Source organism: Syngnathus acus, chromosome 4 (genome assembly GCF_901709675.1).
Source record: "Syngnathus acus chromosome 4, fSynAcu1.2, whole genome shotgun sequence".
NCBI classification, from domain to species: Eukaryota; Metazoa; Chordata; class Actinopteri; order Syngnathiformes; family Syngnathidae; genus Syngnathus; species Syngnathus acus.
Genome location: NC_051090.1, coordinates 4,449,726 through 4,463,431, shown reverse-complemented (window position 1 = coordinate 4,463,431; position 13,706 = coordinate 4,449,726). Strand labels below are relative to the sequence as shown.

Below are 13,706 nucleotides of genomic sequence, written 5' to 3'. Positions count from 1 at the left end.
CATCAAGCTAAGACAGCTGTCATATGGCAAAGCTCCTGTGCAATGATAAGTAGGAGGAACGTACACACACACACACACACACACACACCGTTTTGTGTGATCTGTGGGCGGCCACTGTTTGTCGTTCGTGCTTAATGATGTCAGCCAGGTGGTTTATTGACCGTCTGTTATGCGCGCACACACACACACACGTCAATGGTCTACATTAACACATACATATTAGTGCTCTTATGCAGTGCAGAGTGCAGCAACTCACCACAGGCATATAAAGGAACGTGCTGGGGGATGGTGGCAGTTATGAAGCTATTAAAAAAAAGCATAGTTCGGCGTTGTGATTTTAGCTGCAGTATAATTAGTATTATAAAACCTTTGCAAGTAGTGCACTTACACAACAATGCTAAGCACTTAGTGGACACTGAAGCTACTTCAATGCGTGTGATGTCGTTTGGTTCTTTGCAATCCTGGTTTGAACCCGCTGTAATTTATGCTCATGTAAGAAATGTATAAATAACATTTGCCGTCACTTTTATTTTCATGAGGGAGCTAATTCTGACTGATGCTCTGATGCAGAGATTTTCCAAACATTTCTTATCTATTCAATAGATTCGATTGTAATCATTGCAGCTCACCGGCGGCCCTCATGAGAAAAAACGGACAAATAGATGAATGCATGCCTGACAAGATGGCCTGAGTGAGAGTTGAGTGTAGCATAATAGTAGCAGTGAAGAGGCCGACAGAGTAGATGGCCAGAGAATTAATAAGCATAGACAGACAGGAATCGAGTTAAAGAGAGAGGTGGCGGTAATGATGGAAAGGTGAAGGAGAGACTGATGAAAGATGTCACCGGGGTGAAAGAGACTGTACAAAGTCAGACGTCACATGCTTTTTATGTAAGAAAGCTGTTAATAGCTTTGAGTTGTCAGGTTCCATGTGCCAAGTGTGTGTTTCCATACGTGGAAGACGTTTTTTTTTTTTTCTTCATGTGTGTGTCTTCAAGAGCGGCAGGAAGCGAGCGCTAAGTCCGCAACGGCGCTCGGCAAGCAGGAGAGCCGACGTATTCAAAGCTGGGGAAGGAGACAGACAATTGACAGATGACAGAGTGGCGTGGACAAAAAAGCTGAAAACAAACGAGGATGATGACTCAACAGAAAAAGAAAGAAAGGATAATTGGCAAGAGGGACAGAGAGAAGAAATAGGAAATGTTTGGATGATAGTTTGACAGCCGTTTGACCAGGGGTGTGTAGACTTTTTATATCCACTGTATATACAATACGGCCAATAACCTGAATAGACAAAACCCGCCTGAGGAGCCGAATGGGAATAACATTTTTTTTTTTTTAATTTGTATAACTCCGCAAATTATTTAATGAAAAAAGTCTGACGAGTTTGTGTCGTCTTGTGTGTGTTTCCGCAGTATTACGAAATGTCCTACGGGCTCAACATTGAGATGCACAAACAGGTAAGAGAGATTTTTCTTTCTTTTCAACACCGTTTGCTTGCTGAACATTGCTACATTTGTGTGTTTACTGAGTAGGCGAAAGGTGGTACTTTTTTTTTGCACACTTATCTTTTGTGTGTTTTTTTTTTTTCCACACTCAATGGCTTGTACGCCTCCATGTTTTATAACGGGGTCAGCAAATTAACCGTCACATCATTTTTTTTTGAAAATCAAATGCAGTCAGTTATAATTAGCGCTCGGTTTTGTTTCAACATAAACCAACAAAGGTGAGCACCTTCAAAACCGCAAACGCGGTTAGCGCAAATCGTGATTGCCACAGCGGTCTCGCTTGTCGGCGAACGTCAGCGGCGCGCTCTTCAATAATGTTCCACTTTGCTCAACGTTGGAAAAGCAGCTTCCAATGCAGTCAAACGAGTGCTCCCGCAGTCTGCTATTACCCCGTAATCACGGTGTCATTTGTCAGTTACAGTAATTATAGCGCGCCAACGTCTAAACTGACTTTCCGGCGAAATAGTTGCCGCACTTAAACGCAGCAGTTTGTCCGTCACAACGATCAAGGCTGCCTGCCATTTTTGCGCGCCGACCCAAAGATGCGGATCGCGTTTGAAAACAGGAAAGCCATTCATTACTTTTTATGACAGATTTGTTGCACAAGTAAAGCAAGACACATGCGTAATTCCGGTGACAGATGGATGGGCCGCGTCGATTCCAAAATCTGACACCAGACACGAGTATCGACAGAGAAGCACAAGGGAAAGAAACTCTCAGGAGAAGAAAACCAACAAGGTCATAACTTTGGATTGTAAAACCACATTTAAAAAAAAAAAAAAAAACACACTCGAGGGATTGAAACAGTCGCATAATGTGTGTTGAGTTCATCTTGTTGCCGAGTTGAGTTATGAGCGTTTTAAAAAATGTTTTTTAAATCTGGCATTGTGTGTTTGTGAGTGGAAAATAAACCTCAGAAAAGCACCGCAGCTCAAAGGAAACATTCATTAGGTTAGAACTTTCTTGGAAATGAAAAATTTTGATTCAGTAACCCCGCTAACACAGCAGTAGAGTAGGAATGATAGCAACCTAGCGAGAATAGGCGGTACAGAAAATGGACGGATGTGTAGAAAAAATAACAGGCCATAAGCATAAAACAATCAAAGTGCGGCTGACATATTAGCGTAGTAAGCGTCAGAGGACGAAAAAGCAAACTTTGACATTACCTCGTATCCGGGGAAATAAACACGGTACTAAAGACGTGGAAAGGATCGAGATAAATTGAAGGGATGAAAGAGGGCTGCGTAAACAGGAAAGATGGAGATTAAGAGGCGATTGATAAAGACCTCTGAGAAGAGATGAAATGAGATGAAGCCAGAAAAGAAAGCAGCGGAGGGTGGAGGAACGGAGGGAGCCCAAAGAGAGACATCAAGGACCCGGGCGGAGGAATAATGAATCATGAATACATTTAATACTATCTGCTCTTATTTCCTCGCCTCCTCCCGCTTAACATCCTGTTATCGCTCCGTCTTCCTCATGCTCATCATCATCATCCTCATGAGCGGCGTGGCCATTGCGTGTCCCGGCATTAATTGAGCCGTAACATCCCCCATCTTTGCTCCCTCAGTGCTCTTCCTCGCCTTCATCTCCTTTTCACAGTAGATTTTAACTATACGAAGGCAGCGGATATATACGCCGCCGCTTCTGCCTGCAGTCATGTGACTCTTCCGACAAGCTTGAGCAGAGCCCCCCCCCACCCTTTCTATACACTTTGAAATTCAAACATGCACTCTATACGGTGGTGGTTCAGCGAGTTGCTCCAATGGCCGGGCCGTGCGTGCTGTTACGCCCCGAGGAGTGTGGTGAATGCATGAATGAGGCGGAAGGCTTTGCTGGACCAGTCAAGAGTGCTCATAGACTACTGCAGTGCAGTCTGGAAAAAAATAAAAGAGAACAAGTGGTAAGAGGGAATAAGATATTTCCTCCCTGTCCTCAGAAGCTGCCTTTGCGGGTACTTGTGAGTAGGGCGCCCCCGGCTGGCTAATAGCAGCAACACCCAAACGATGGAATTTCGAAAAAAAACATTAGATCATGCTGTTCCACTCCAGTCCTGCAGGTGGAACTAATGAGCATTATAGAGATCCTATTCCTTCATGACACATTTGATTTAATGTAGATAGTTCCAGCATAATGAAGATGGACTGGCTCTCCGTATGCATTATAAGTGCGAAATGTTCGCCGTTCGATTTAATGTCATTTGCTGGAGATTTATCCTCAAAAGTCATTCCTGTTTTCATTTGAATTGCTGAGATCAAACCGTTCTCTGTCTGTCCTTGTAAAACCTTCGCAAATGCCCCCCGGGACAATTTAACGGGCAGGAACGTGGTTCACATTACGATGGCGTTGTATCACTTTTGCTTTGCCTGGAAAAATAACGTCTTACCTGATTATTAATTTTAACCCGTTTATCACCTCCCGAGATACGAAATGAATACAAATGTACTAGAATACGGCAACAAAAGCACAAAGCTCTCCAAAGAACCGGACAGGACAGTCGGGATGCTCCGCAGGCCAGGCCTTTTTCCTCTCCCGAGGACGCACGGAACAGCCGACTGTCCTTCCTTCCTGCTTGCCGCTTTCTGTGTGTGTCTGTGTGTCCCGAGTCACTCAGCCGTGCCTGCAATTTTTTTTTCCCCACCGTCAAGAGTGAGCAGAATTTGGCTTGCGCTGTGACCTGAATCCTCATCTCATTTGGAGAGAGGGAGAACGAGCGAGTGAAAGATAAAAAGAGAGAGAGAGAGATGCCTTCAATTTCAACTCATCTTTTCATAATAGGATTGGACTCTCTCTTTCTTCCTCAGTCTCACTTCCCGTGTCGTGTGTGGGTCACGTTAGCTCGGGGGCGGTCAGATGACTTTGTGCGTCTATTTCTGCCGTTTAGTTGGACTCTTCTCTGATCACTGATGTGCGATGACTCTTTTTGCACATGTTGCCGCCACGTCTGTGTGCTCGAGATGTGTGCAGCTTTGATAGCGCTCTCTGTCCTGTGTGTGTGTGCGTGAAGGAGCTCATTGGTGAATAATGAGACGAAGAGAGATGGAGCAGGATGGAACCCTTTAGAGGTGACACAAATTAACGTAGTAGGCAATGAGCGAAAGAAAAAGGGAAGCGAAAAATGTGACGGGAGAGAAATTAACTGCAGAGAAAGCGGGATTCCCGTCGAGCTAGCCTTTTAACATAATGGCTTTGTCACTCTTCTAGAGATTTTCTGTAAGGGGGGGGGTGCGGGAGTGAGCAGGAGAATAAGTCTCCATTATACTTTGAATATCTAGAATGTAACATTTATTTTAATTCAATTAGATCACTGTCAGAAATTAAACCAACCTAACCAAGGAAGATTTCATTTCTTGAGTTATGATTCCCATTTTCCCGCTGCATTGCATTGTGCAAGCTGGTGAGCTGCCATGGTGCGGCTATGACTAATAGCTGGAGTTATAATACAGCCAGAGAGAGAGAGAGAAAGGGCGAGCGAGGCTTGTTAGACTGCCACCACGACTGGAGCACCGCAACATTTGGGTCTCACACTCACTTTGCCCTAGAAAAATTCCCTGTGTGTATAACTCGTGTGTATTTTTAGAGGTGGCTGTTGTGGTCTATGTGGGATTCTCATCGTTCTTACGGTCGCACTCAATGTAATTAATGTGTTAGCTTACTTTATGGATGAAGGATCAGGCTAATGCAACCGTTAATATGATGTGTGTCTTTTTCCAAGAGCTGACATTCAGTAATTATCACCCGGCCATCTTAGAATTGATTTCTCTTTGTCGGCCATTTTTAGGCTGATTTCATAAACGACAACGCTGTGCATTTTCGCAAGCACGTTAATTTTGGTGACTTTTTATAACATTTCCTTCAAATGAGGTTTGAGAGTTGATTTAGAAATTTCAGTTTTGTCTTCCATTTTAGACGATCCAGCCTTTCGCTTAAGAACTTTAGCTTGTGAGCTGGAGTCTATCCCAACTGATTTGGGGTGAGAGGTGGGCGACATCCTAGATTAGTTGCCAGCCACTTTCAAGGCACGTACCAACTAGCTGAAAATTACGTGATCTACATTTTTTATTTTGTGTTTGGTTGGATCATGGCAGCTGTATTTGATGACGACACGAAATTCCTCTTCATGGGCGCCAGCGGCTGGCAGAAACGTATATGTGGGAAAAACTTTGCTCATCGCACGCTCGACTTCCTTCAAACTCTGCACACTTGCGTGGTGTTGCATCTTTTTCTAAATGTTTCTTTCTCCTGCCTGGTCGGCTGCCTGTCTTCTCGTAGTTCTACGATGAATCTTGTCTTTTTGTGTACGTGTGTGAGCAAGTGTGAGCGCTGGTGGCTTTCATGCTGGGAGGCTTTGCTTGCTCTGCACACATCTCTTTGTACTGGATGTGTGCACTTCTCTGCTCTGTTTGGATTGCTTTTCTGTGTGCGCCCTTCTTGGCTGCGTGTGTGCGTGCGCCTCATTTTGTGTGTTTAGCTGTATTTATACGTGCTGTGTGAGTGTGTGTCTGATTGTTCGTGCTTTTGGTGTATGTGTGTGCTTTTTTTTTTTTTTTTTTTACTTCCTATTTCCCTTCTTCTCCCTCCATAACAGCAGGGCTATCAATCAGAGGCGAGGGAGGAGGACGAGAAGCTGGCATCATGCCAGGGAAGACGGGCTGGCACGCTGCCCGGAGGAGGGAGGGAGGGGGAAAAATGAGGCAGGGGAGGAGTAGGGGCAGAAAAGGATGAGAGAGAATGAGAAGGAGGACAAGGGGGGAGAGTGGAGCAAGTACAAGGAAGCGAGAGAGGAAGAAAGTGGCCGAGAGAGAGATAAAAATGAACAGAAGGATGAAAGGTGGTGGAGAGGAAAAAGATGATGTCACTGAAGTGCTGCAAGCCTCCAACAGCAATCAGTGTCTGATTAGCGCGTTAGCGGCTACAAATATTGACCTTTTGCAAGCGGGGGGATTACGTAAGAGTCACTGCGTGTTTGTATAGAGACTATTCTCACAACTGTTTAGGGGATATTTACATCATTCGAAAAGGCCGTGTTTTATTTATTTATTTTCACACGGTGAATGCCTATCAAAAATACCACTCTAAAAATACAAATATGGCTTTCAAAATCCTCACAACGTTCGCCATCAAATACAATAAACACAACTTTGCTCAACGTCGTAAAAGCACGGATGCAAAGATCTCTTCCGAAGACCTCCACGCTAACCCTTTTTGTGAATTCCTCAGATTGATTTGACATTTTCTGGCATTTATTTGATAGCCCCCCCCCTTCCCAGGCAAGTAAAAGGTGGCCATTTTGAGCAAGCCTCAGCTCCCGCAGGGTCAACGGTGTTCGCTGCAGCAGTCGATCACAAGGAGGAGAGCGCCTTGTGGCAGAAATAGAAGAGATGTTAGCGATTTTTCAGTCAGCGAGTGGGATGAAACACTCGCCTTTCTTTTCCGACCACGTCGGGCGAGTCGACGGGTTGTCCTTGATGGCGGGCCCGAAGCCCGCTGGGCGCCGAGTCGCCGACACGGAACGTTCAAGCTACGTCATTCTCTGCAGCTGTTGTTTACTTTTTCAAATATACCCACAAGTGTACATTTCCTTCCTACCTGTCTTACTTTTCTCCCCCCAGTCTAACTTTTTCCTAGAATCCATTTTGACAGCCATTGTAAAGCTGACAGGCACGTGTAAAATGTTGTTTTTTTTTACGACGCGGGCGGAGAGGAAGTGGGGGAAATGTTAGAACTACCAAAGTAAGCTCTGGAGAGCTTTTCCACTCTGGGTGTGATTCTGGTCCACCGGGCCAGGTGCTGGTGTGAGAACAGACTTCCTCACTCTTCTTGTTTGACAAAATCACCGCAATCTGAAGCCGCGGGGTGACCTTTCAAACCCAGCATAATAGCACCGCGACCAGTGTAGAAAAGTCGAGTATGCTTAAGGAAATTGACAAACAAGACAATTGGAATGACGGCGGAACACCCCAAAAAGTGGTTAACAAGTCAAATATCACTTTGTTGTATTCGAATGAGCAGGCACAAAGCACTGTTTTTAATTTGCATTGCTGCTGGCGTGAATAGTTTCCATTCTTAATGTTGACAGGTTGCTTCACATTCTCGCTGCTCTTCTCCAGCTCCAACCGCAGCTTAAACCAATGAATGTGCCTTTTGTGATTGAACGTTGCACTTGTGTAACACGCGTGTGTGTGCGTGTGTGTTACACACATTCCAGGTCGTACTCGACATTAACGAGACACTGATGGTATGAACACTTTCTGGGTGCGATGATCTAACCAGATAACAAGTGTGAGCGTGCTGTCAGTCATTGTGTGTGTGTGTGTGTGTGTGTGTGTGTGTGTGTGTGTGTGTGTTTTGCTTTTCAGGCTGTGACACGCTAATGTAGCACAACCTCAAGAACAGCGTGTCCTCCTGGAACTAATTCTTGCTTTCTCCTTGCATCCATCATTTCCTTACAAGATTATTTTCTCCCTTTTTTAAGACAATCACACAAAGGAAATTGTTCAATGAAAAGTTGCCGTCCTTATTGTTTTCTCACCTCCACTTTTTTTGGGGAGAATCTCAAATCGACTTCAAGCTTGTCTCTCTCCCTGTCTGCGCAGTTGGCAGCTTATCTGCCCTCAGGTGTTTATCGACCCCCCCCCCCCCCCCGTGTCTCTCTCTCTCTTCTTTGTATCTGTTCCTAGCTCCATCCGCTCATCCCACCATCCATCCAGCCTGTGCCAGCACTCCCTGGTGGCTGTGCCTTGGCAGGCCCGCGGACAGGCATCTCCGCTCATGTTTGTGACACCTGGCACGGTGCACACTCGGTTGCGGCCGAGCCCACTTTTGTGATGGTGCAAAAGCCCCGCTGGCTTTTTGGCTGCTTTCGCTCCATCGTGCTGATCCTCCAATATTTATACCCAACCCTAAAAAAAAAACTGTTGTATCTGTTGCTGCTGCTATTTCTCCTACGTTAGATGGTTTGTTTTGAAGGAAGTGTGTGCGCCAAACCAATTGTCCTCCTGCAAACAGTTTTCATGTTTACTGAAGATTATTCATGTATTGAAGTAACACTCATACCTCTCATTGTATAAAAATAAAAAAGCCCGTCTCGTCTTGCCAAAGCTAAAGTCTTCCCAATTGCGAACATGACGTAGCTCCAGCCCCATTATTGTCTTCAGTCAGTTTGGCAAGTGGCTGATTGAATTGTTTCCAGATTGCGAGAGCGTTGGCCAAGTAGGAGACGCTTGCTCGTTTGCAGATGTTTGTTGATTCAAACACACACGGCCTTTGTTAGCCTCTGTTCAGATGATTATCAAGAGCAAAACTATGCGGCCTCGACGCACTCGCAACCAAGCGAGTCCCTCGTGCCTTGCTTTAGTTCCCGTTATGTAGTCAAAAAAGAGTTGCCTCAAAAGCACAAAGAGGAAAAACTGCCAGTTTAATTTCCACATCCCCGTACACTTCTCCACAAATCCATCCCGACATGATCCATTTCTTTTATAGTTTGATCATGTGACGCCGCTACAATGCTTTCATAAGATCTTCAAGAAGTTGGCCCATTTCGTGCTCAACCTAGTTGTTGCTGAATGTTAAATCCTCTTTAATCCTGCTTTTTATGCCTACACAAAGCAAAGGCTGCGGGGTTCATTTTAGAATGTTTTCTTTGTGCGTGATTATTGATGTATATTGTGAGATGAAAAGTTACAATGGTTCGTTGGGGGGGTATTAAATTTTTACTATGAACACAGAGGAACTGATTCAATGTTACACTAAAATGTGTCATAAATTGCGGAAAAAATTATTTGCGGTATCACTATATTAAAACCCAGTCAGGTTGCTAAATATTGGATTTACTTATGCATAAATCTCTCTACACACACAAACACACTAATAAATGTATGATGTAATTAGTCTGCGTCCTTGCAACTGTGTGCGGCGGCGGCCACAAATACACCGGCTGTGACTGACAGGCCGCCTCATCACACAGATGAGTGTGTGTTGTGTTCCCAACCTCGGCTCGTCGCTCTTTATCGCCGCCTTTTCATGTCCTCTGCTCATCCTTTCGTCATCCCCAGTGGTGGCAAGAAGACGGATCTAGAAAATTAAAGCCAGAAAGTAATGAGGGGAGAGGCCGATAATGGAAAAATTAAAAAGCAGAGCGGCCAAAGGGATGGGGGGGGGGGAGCAAAATAGAGGGATGAGTCAAAGCATAGGGGGAGGTGAGGAAGAGGGGGAGGAAGGCAAGTGGCGTAATCACGACTCCGAGAGCTGTTGTAGGAAAAGAGAGAATGGCTGAGTGAGGTAGGGAGCAAAATGAGGCTAAGGGCACTCAGACAGATCGAATTAGACACACAGTCGAGGCTTTGTGTGCGTGTACGCAGCTGGATGCTAACTAGCTTTGTGGATGTGCAGCAACAAAATCGCAAAATGGTTTTAGGACAACAGAATGCATATTTATATGCTTTCTCAAATATATTGTCACCAAATGAACTGACGAGCGAGCGGCATTCACTTCGTTTGGAACACCTGCATAATGAAACAACGCTGCCGGTTTTGGGGGATTTAAAAAAAATATGAGTGCAAAATAAATCATTTAAAAAGTTTTCCCGTTATTATCGTGACCTACAATTTTGTTTAATTCAAAACAAAAACAAAACTTTCTGAGAGGAAAATAAAATGTGGTTGCATAAGTGTACACACCCTCTTATTTGGCTGTGGGCAGAATGAGCCAATCTCATTCAAATTCATATTAGATAGCATTTAGACTGCCTCTGATTAACCCCAAATGCATTTCTGATTTTCCAGTAGGCTTTCATGGTCAAAAGGTTCAGCCTTGTGCAGGTGTACCTACTGAAGTGTCCAGTCAGTGAATAAGGGGGCCAAGACTATAAGAAATATGATGGCTAGAGAGTGAGGATGCTGAAAGGCACACTCAAGCTGTCCCTGTTCCACTCTTGCACCGACACAACCTCATTAGAAGTATGTTTCTTTGATGCGGCGAAGGCTTAATGTGCTGTAAATGCGGATCATATGCTCTGTGTTCATTGTGCACTTTGCCATATGTGATGTGATCGAGTAGCCTCTCTCGCTCGCTCGCTCGCTCGCTCACTCTCGCCATTTCCTCCCATCACAGGCGGAGATTGTGAAGCGTCTCAGTGCCATCTGCGCTCAGATCATCCCTTTCCTCTCTCAAGAGGTGAGTGCGATTCTCGATAGACAACCAGGCAAATTTTACCTGGATTCGTTTGGACTGCGCTATATGCAAATCAATTTCATTGTTGACATTTATTTGATTTCTTTGATTAATCAAATTCAAATCGACATCACAAGGTCGTAGAAAGCGATTTTTCATTTCACTTGACTTTATTATAAGTAATTCTTTGTGTAGCCAACTCAAATCATCATTGCTCATTGAAATGAACGGAAATGCATTCAATGCGTTTCAGTTGTTTTTGATTTTTTTTTTTTTAATTAGAAAAACTACACTTGACATTATTGTACTGTATTAATCCACACAACCGAAACATTTATAGTGGAAATACAACAACTTTCTGTTCATTGCATTAATCTTAGGCCTTTTTTTTTTTTTTCCGCAGCCAATTGACCTTCAAATTAGGTCAATATTTCTCTTTCTCTAACCACAGTAGAGAGGTTTGGAGAAAGGTCAAGTATATAGCGGACCAATCTTAGTCCTCGCTTGTTATGCACTTGTACATTCTCCAACTTGTTCAGCACATTTTTCTTGGCCTTCTTCAAGTGCATACAGTTTACTTTGCAGAACATTGTGAGGGGCTTTGTGAGGATTTGGGCCTAAGACTCGCACTTGCCGGTAGCGGCGAATCACCTGCTCTGCTTCCGCATTTGCACTCTTTGTAGCGTGAAAAGCCCTTTCCACTTCAGCTGTGGCTTCTTTCGGATGCTTCTGTGCAATTAGAGCAGGTCTGGAACCTTTAACAACGCTCGAGTGACTTCTGCGGCGTACCCTCGCTCTCGTTCCCCGGTGCGACATAAACTTTCTATGCTCTTGGCAATCCAATGTTGCATAAAAAACGACAAGGAAAATGTCTCCTTTCCTGCCCTTCACAGAGAAAGGAAAACACTTCTCCCGCTGAGATTCAACTCTTGTTGTATTTTTGGCCCTGAAAACGATGGGATCGTATTCAGACCGCAAGTTCAGAACGCGGTCCACCCACCAAGCCATCTCTGGAGGCTGGTGGCGTCCAAAACTACAGGTGGCTGGCAACGGCCTCAAAGCCGCAGTGTAATCAGAGACAGATTCCACTTTTTTTTTTTTTTTCTGGTTTTACTTCCTTAAACAAAAACGGTTCGCTATGATGATTTATGCGGGGTGAACTCTGTGCCACATTGAGATTGTTATACAATGGGCACCACCAGTTTCAACAGTTTGAGGTTGCTCGGAAATGGGTTTTTTTTTTAAGATAAGAAAAACAGACAAGACATTGTATTATGGTTTTAAAAAAAGTAGGGATGTGCTGGTAGTTGGGCTTGAGGAACCTGTTTGGAGGACTCCGTTGCCGCCTGAGCCAAGTTCATCCGTTTTTCATCTAACAAAAGTAATGTTTTCCTTAAAGTATTGATGTCTTAGTATCAGAGCTTTTTATTTTAGTCTAACAATCAGTACAAATGTACACTATTGACACCAAACTGTGGAACCTTTAAACAGTGAAGCACTGTTGTTGGTTTTCCACAATTAAAGTAGTCTGAAATCCTGTCTAGACTTTATTATAAAGTGGTTAAGAAAAAAAAAAATCCTTAAAACAGTTCTAAGTGACTCCCAAATTTTTTGAACAGTTGTTTTCATGGAAAACATAAAATTGTCTTTTGAACAAAACTGTCTGAACATCTTCAAAGATGTTAGGAAAATGAAAATTGTGTACACATGTTCAAAATTAGGTTGTAATTTCCAATCCACACATATAAATCTCTACTTGACTAAATCCCACCATATATATTTTGAGCCTGAGCACCACCTCTTGGAATCTCTATTTTTCATCTTGTGTAGAAAAGAACTTTGAGTTTCTTAAGTGCCCATTTCAACCACTAGGGGGCAACAGGACCTCGCCAGCAAAAAGCGCTTTTGTAACAAATTAGCCTTTTTCAGGTCAGGAAGCGCTGGCATTTAGCAATCTGCCCGAGGCCGCGTGTGTGACGCTGCAAACCATGTAAGGCGTTTGCGTGCACAGAATCCAAATCATGTTTCTTTTGGTCCAAGTGTGAGCGCGCACTGATGAAGACAGGGGGAGGTCACGGCTCTGTCACTTTGATCAATATTGACAGTGTGTGCGTGCGTGCGTGTGACCGATTACATCGGGACTTTGGATAAACATGCCGGATTTGAGTCTCGTGCAACTTTGAGCAAGTCATGTTGTTTGTGTGTAGCACCAGCAACAGGTGGTGCAAGCAGTGGAGCGGGCCAAGCAGGTCACCATGGCTGAACTCAACGCCATCATCGGGGTGAGTCGCCTCCACGTTCACCACAGTCATTATGTCATATTTTGTTGTTTTTATATGCTATCGTTCTTTTCTTGCCATTGTCTCCCCCGCCATCACATCACGTTATCCCCCTGCTCACCTTTCCCTTTCCCTTCTTTTATGATCTCAAATCTGGCTTGATCGTCATCTCCACATCCTTTCCCTTCCCTAATGCTTGCTGATGATTCAATTTCCTCCTTTCCCGTCTTAATTTTTTATCCACCATGCCGCCCTCTTAATCCCGTAATCTCTTCCACCATCCTATCAACTTGCTCTGGTATGATTTCCTCTCTCGCACTTTTCTTGCTTCCATAATAATCTCCTGCTCCCCTCCTTCCCCCCTCCCTCTTGTATTTCCCCTGTGGCCACAGCAGCAGCAGCTCCAGCACCTGTCCCACCACGCCCCAGGTATCCCCCTGACGCCGCACCCGTCCGGATTGTCTCTAGGTGCGGGGGGCTCTGGGCTCCTGGCGCTGACGGGGGCCTTGGGGGTGTCCGCCCACCTCGCCGCCAAGGACGAGCGCAACCACCTTGACCCGGAACATCTCCGAGGTACTTGCATGTATTTTGCTTTGTCATCGTTTCATGTTTCGTTTGACAGTGAACCAAGTTGACAAGAGCGCTACCATCCCCAAGCGAACCTCGTTTGAACTATTCTAGATTGCTGGGCACTGTGCGGCAGAAGCTTGTCCGCATGAACTTTCCTTCACCTCCCCGCCATTGCTTATCT

General features: G+C 44.6%; 1 protein-coding gene across 6 annotated transcripts in view; it reads left to right on the top strand.

The window, feature by feature from the left end:
- The window catches only part of LOC119122231 (TLE family member 5-like), a 56,636-nt gene that overhangs the window by 34,070 nt on the left and 8,860 nt on the right, over positions 1-13,706 (top strand). For 5 of the 6 annotated variants that reach the window (XM_037250515.1, XM_037250512.1, XM_037250516.1 and 2 more), the window contains 4 exons: positions 1,415-1,459; positions 10,617-10,679; positions 12,884-12,958; positions 13,348-13,528. In XM_037250515.1, the coding sequence (XP_037106410.1) occupies positions 1,415-1,459; positions 10,617-10,679; positions 12,884-12,958; positions 13,348-13,528 (364 nt within the window). The remainder of the gene's footprint in view (positions 1-1,414; positions 1,460-10,616; positions 10,680-12,883; positions 12,959-13,347; positions 13,529-13,706) is intronic. The other variant, XM_037250514.1, reaches the window with a different exon arrangement.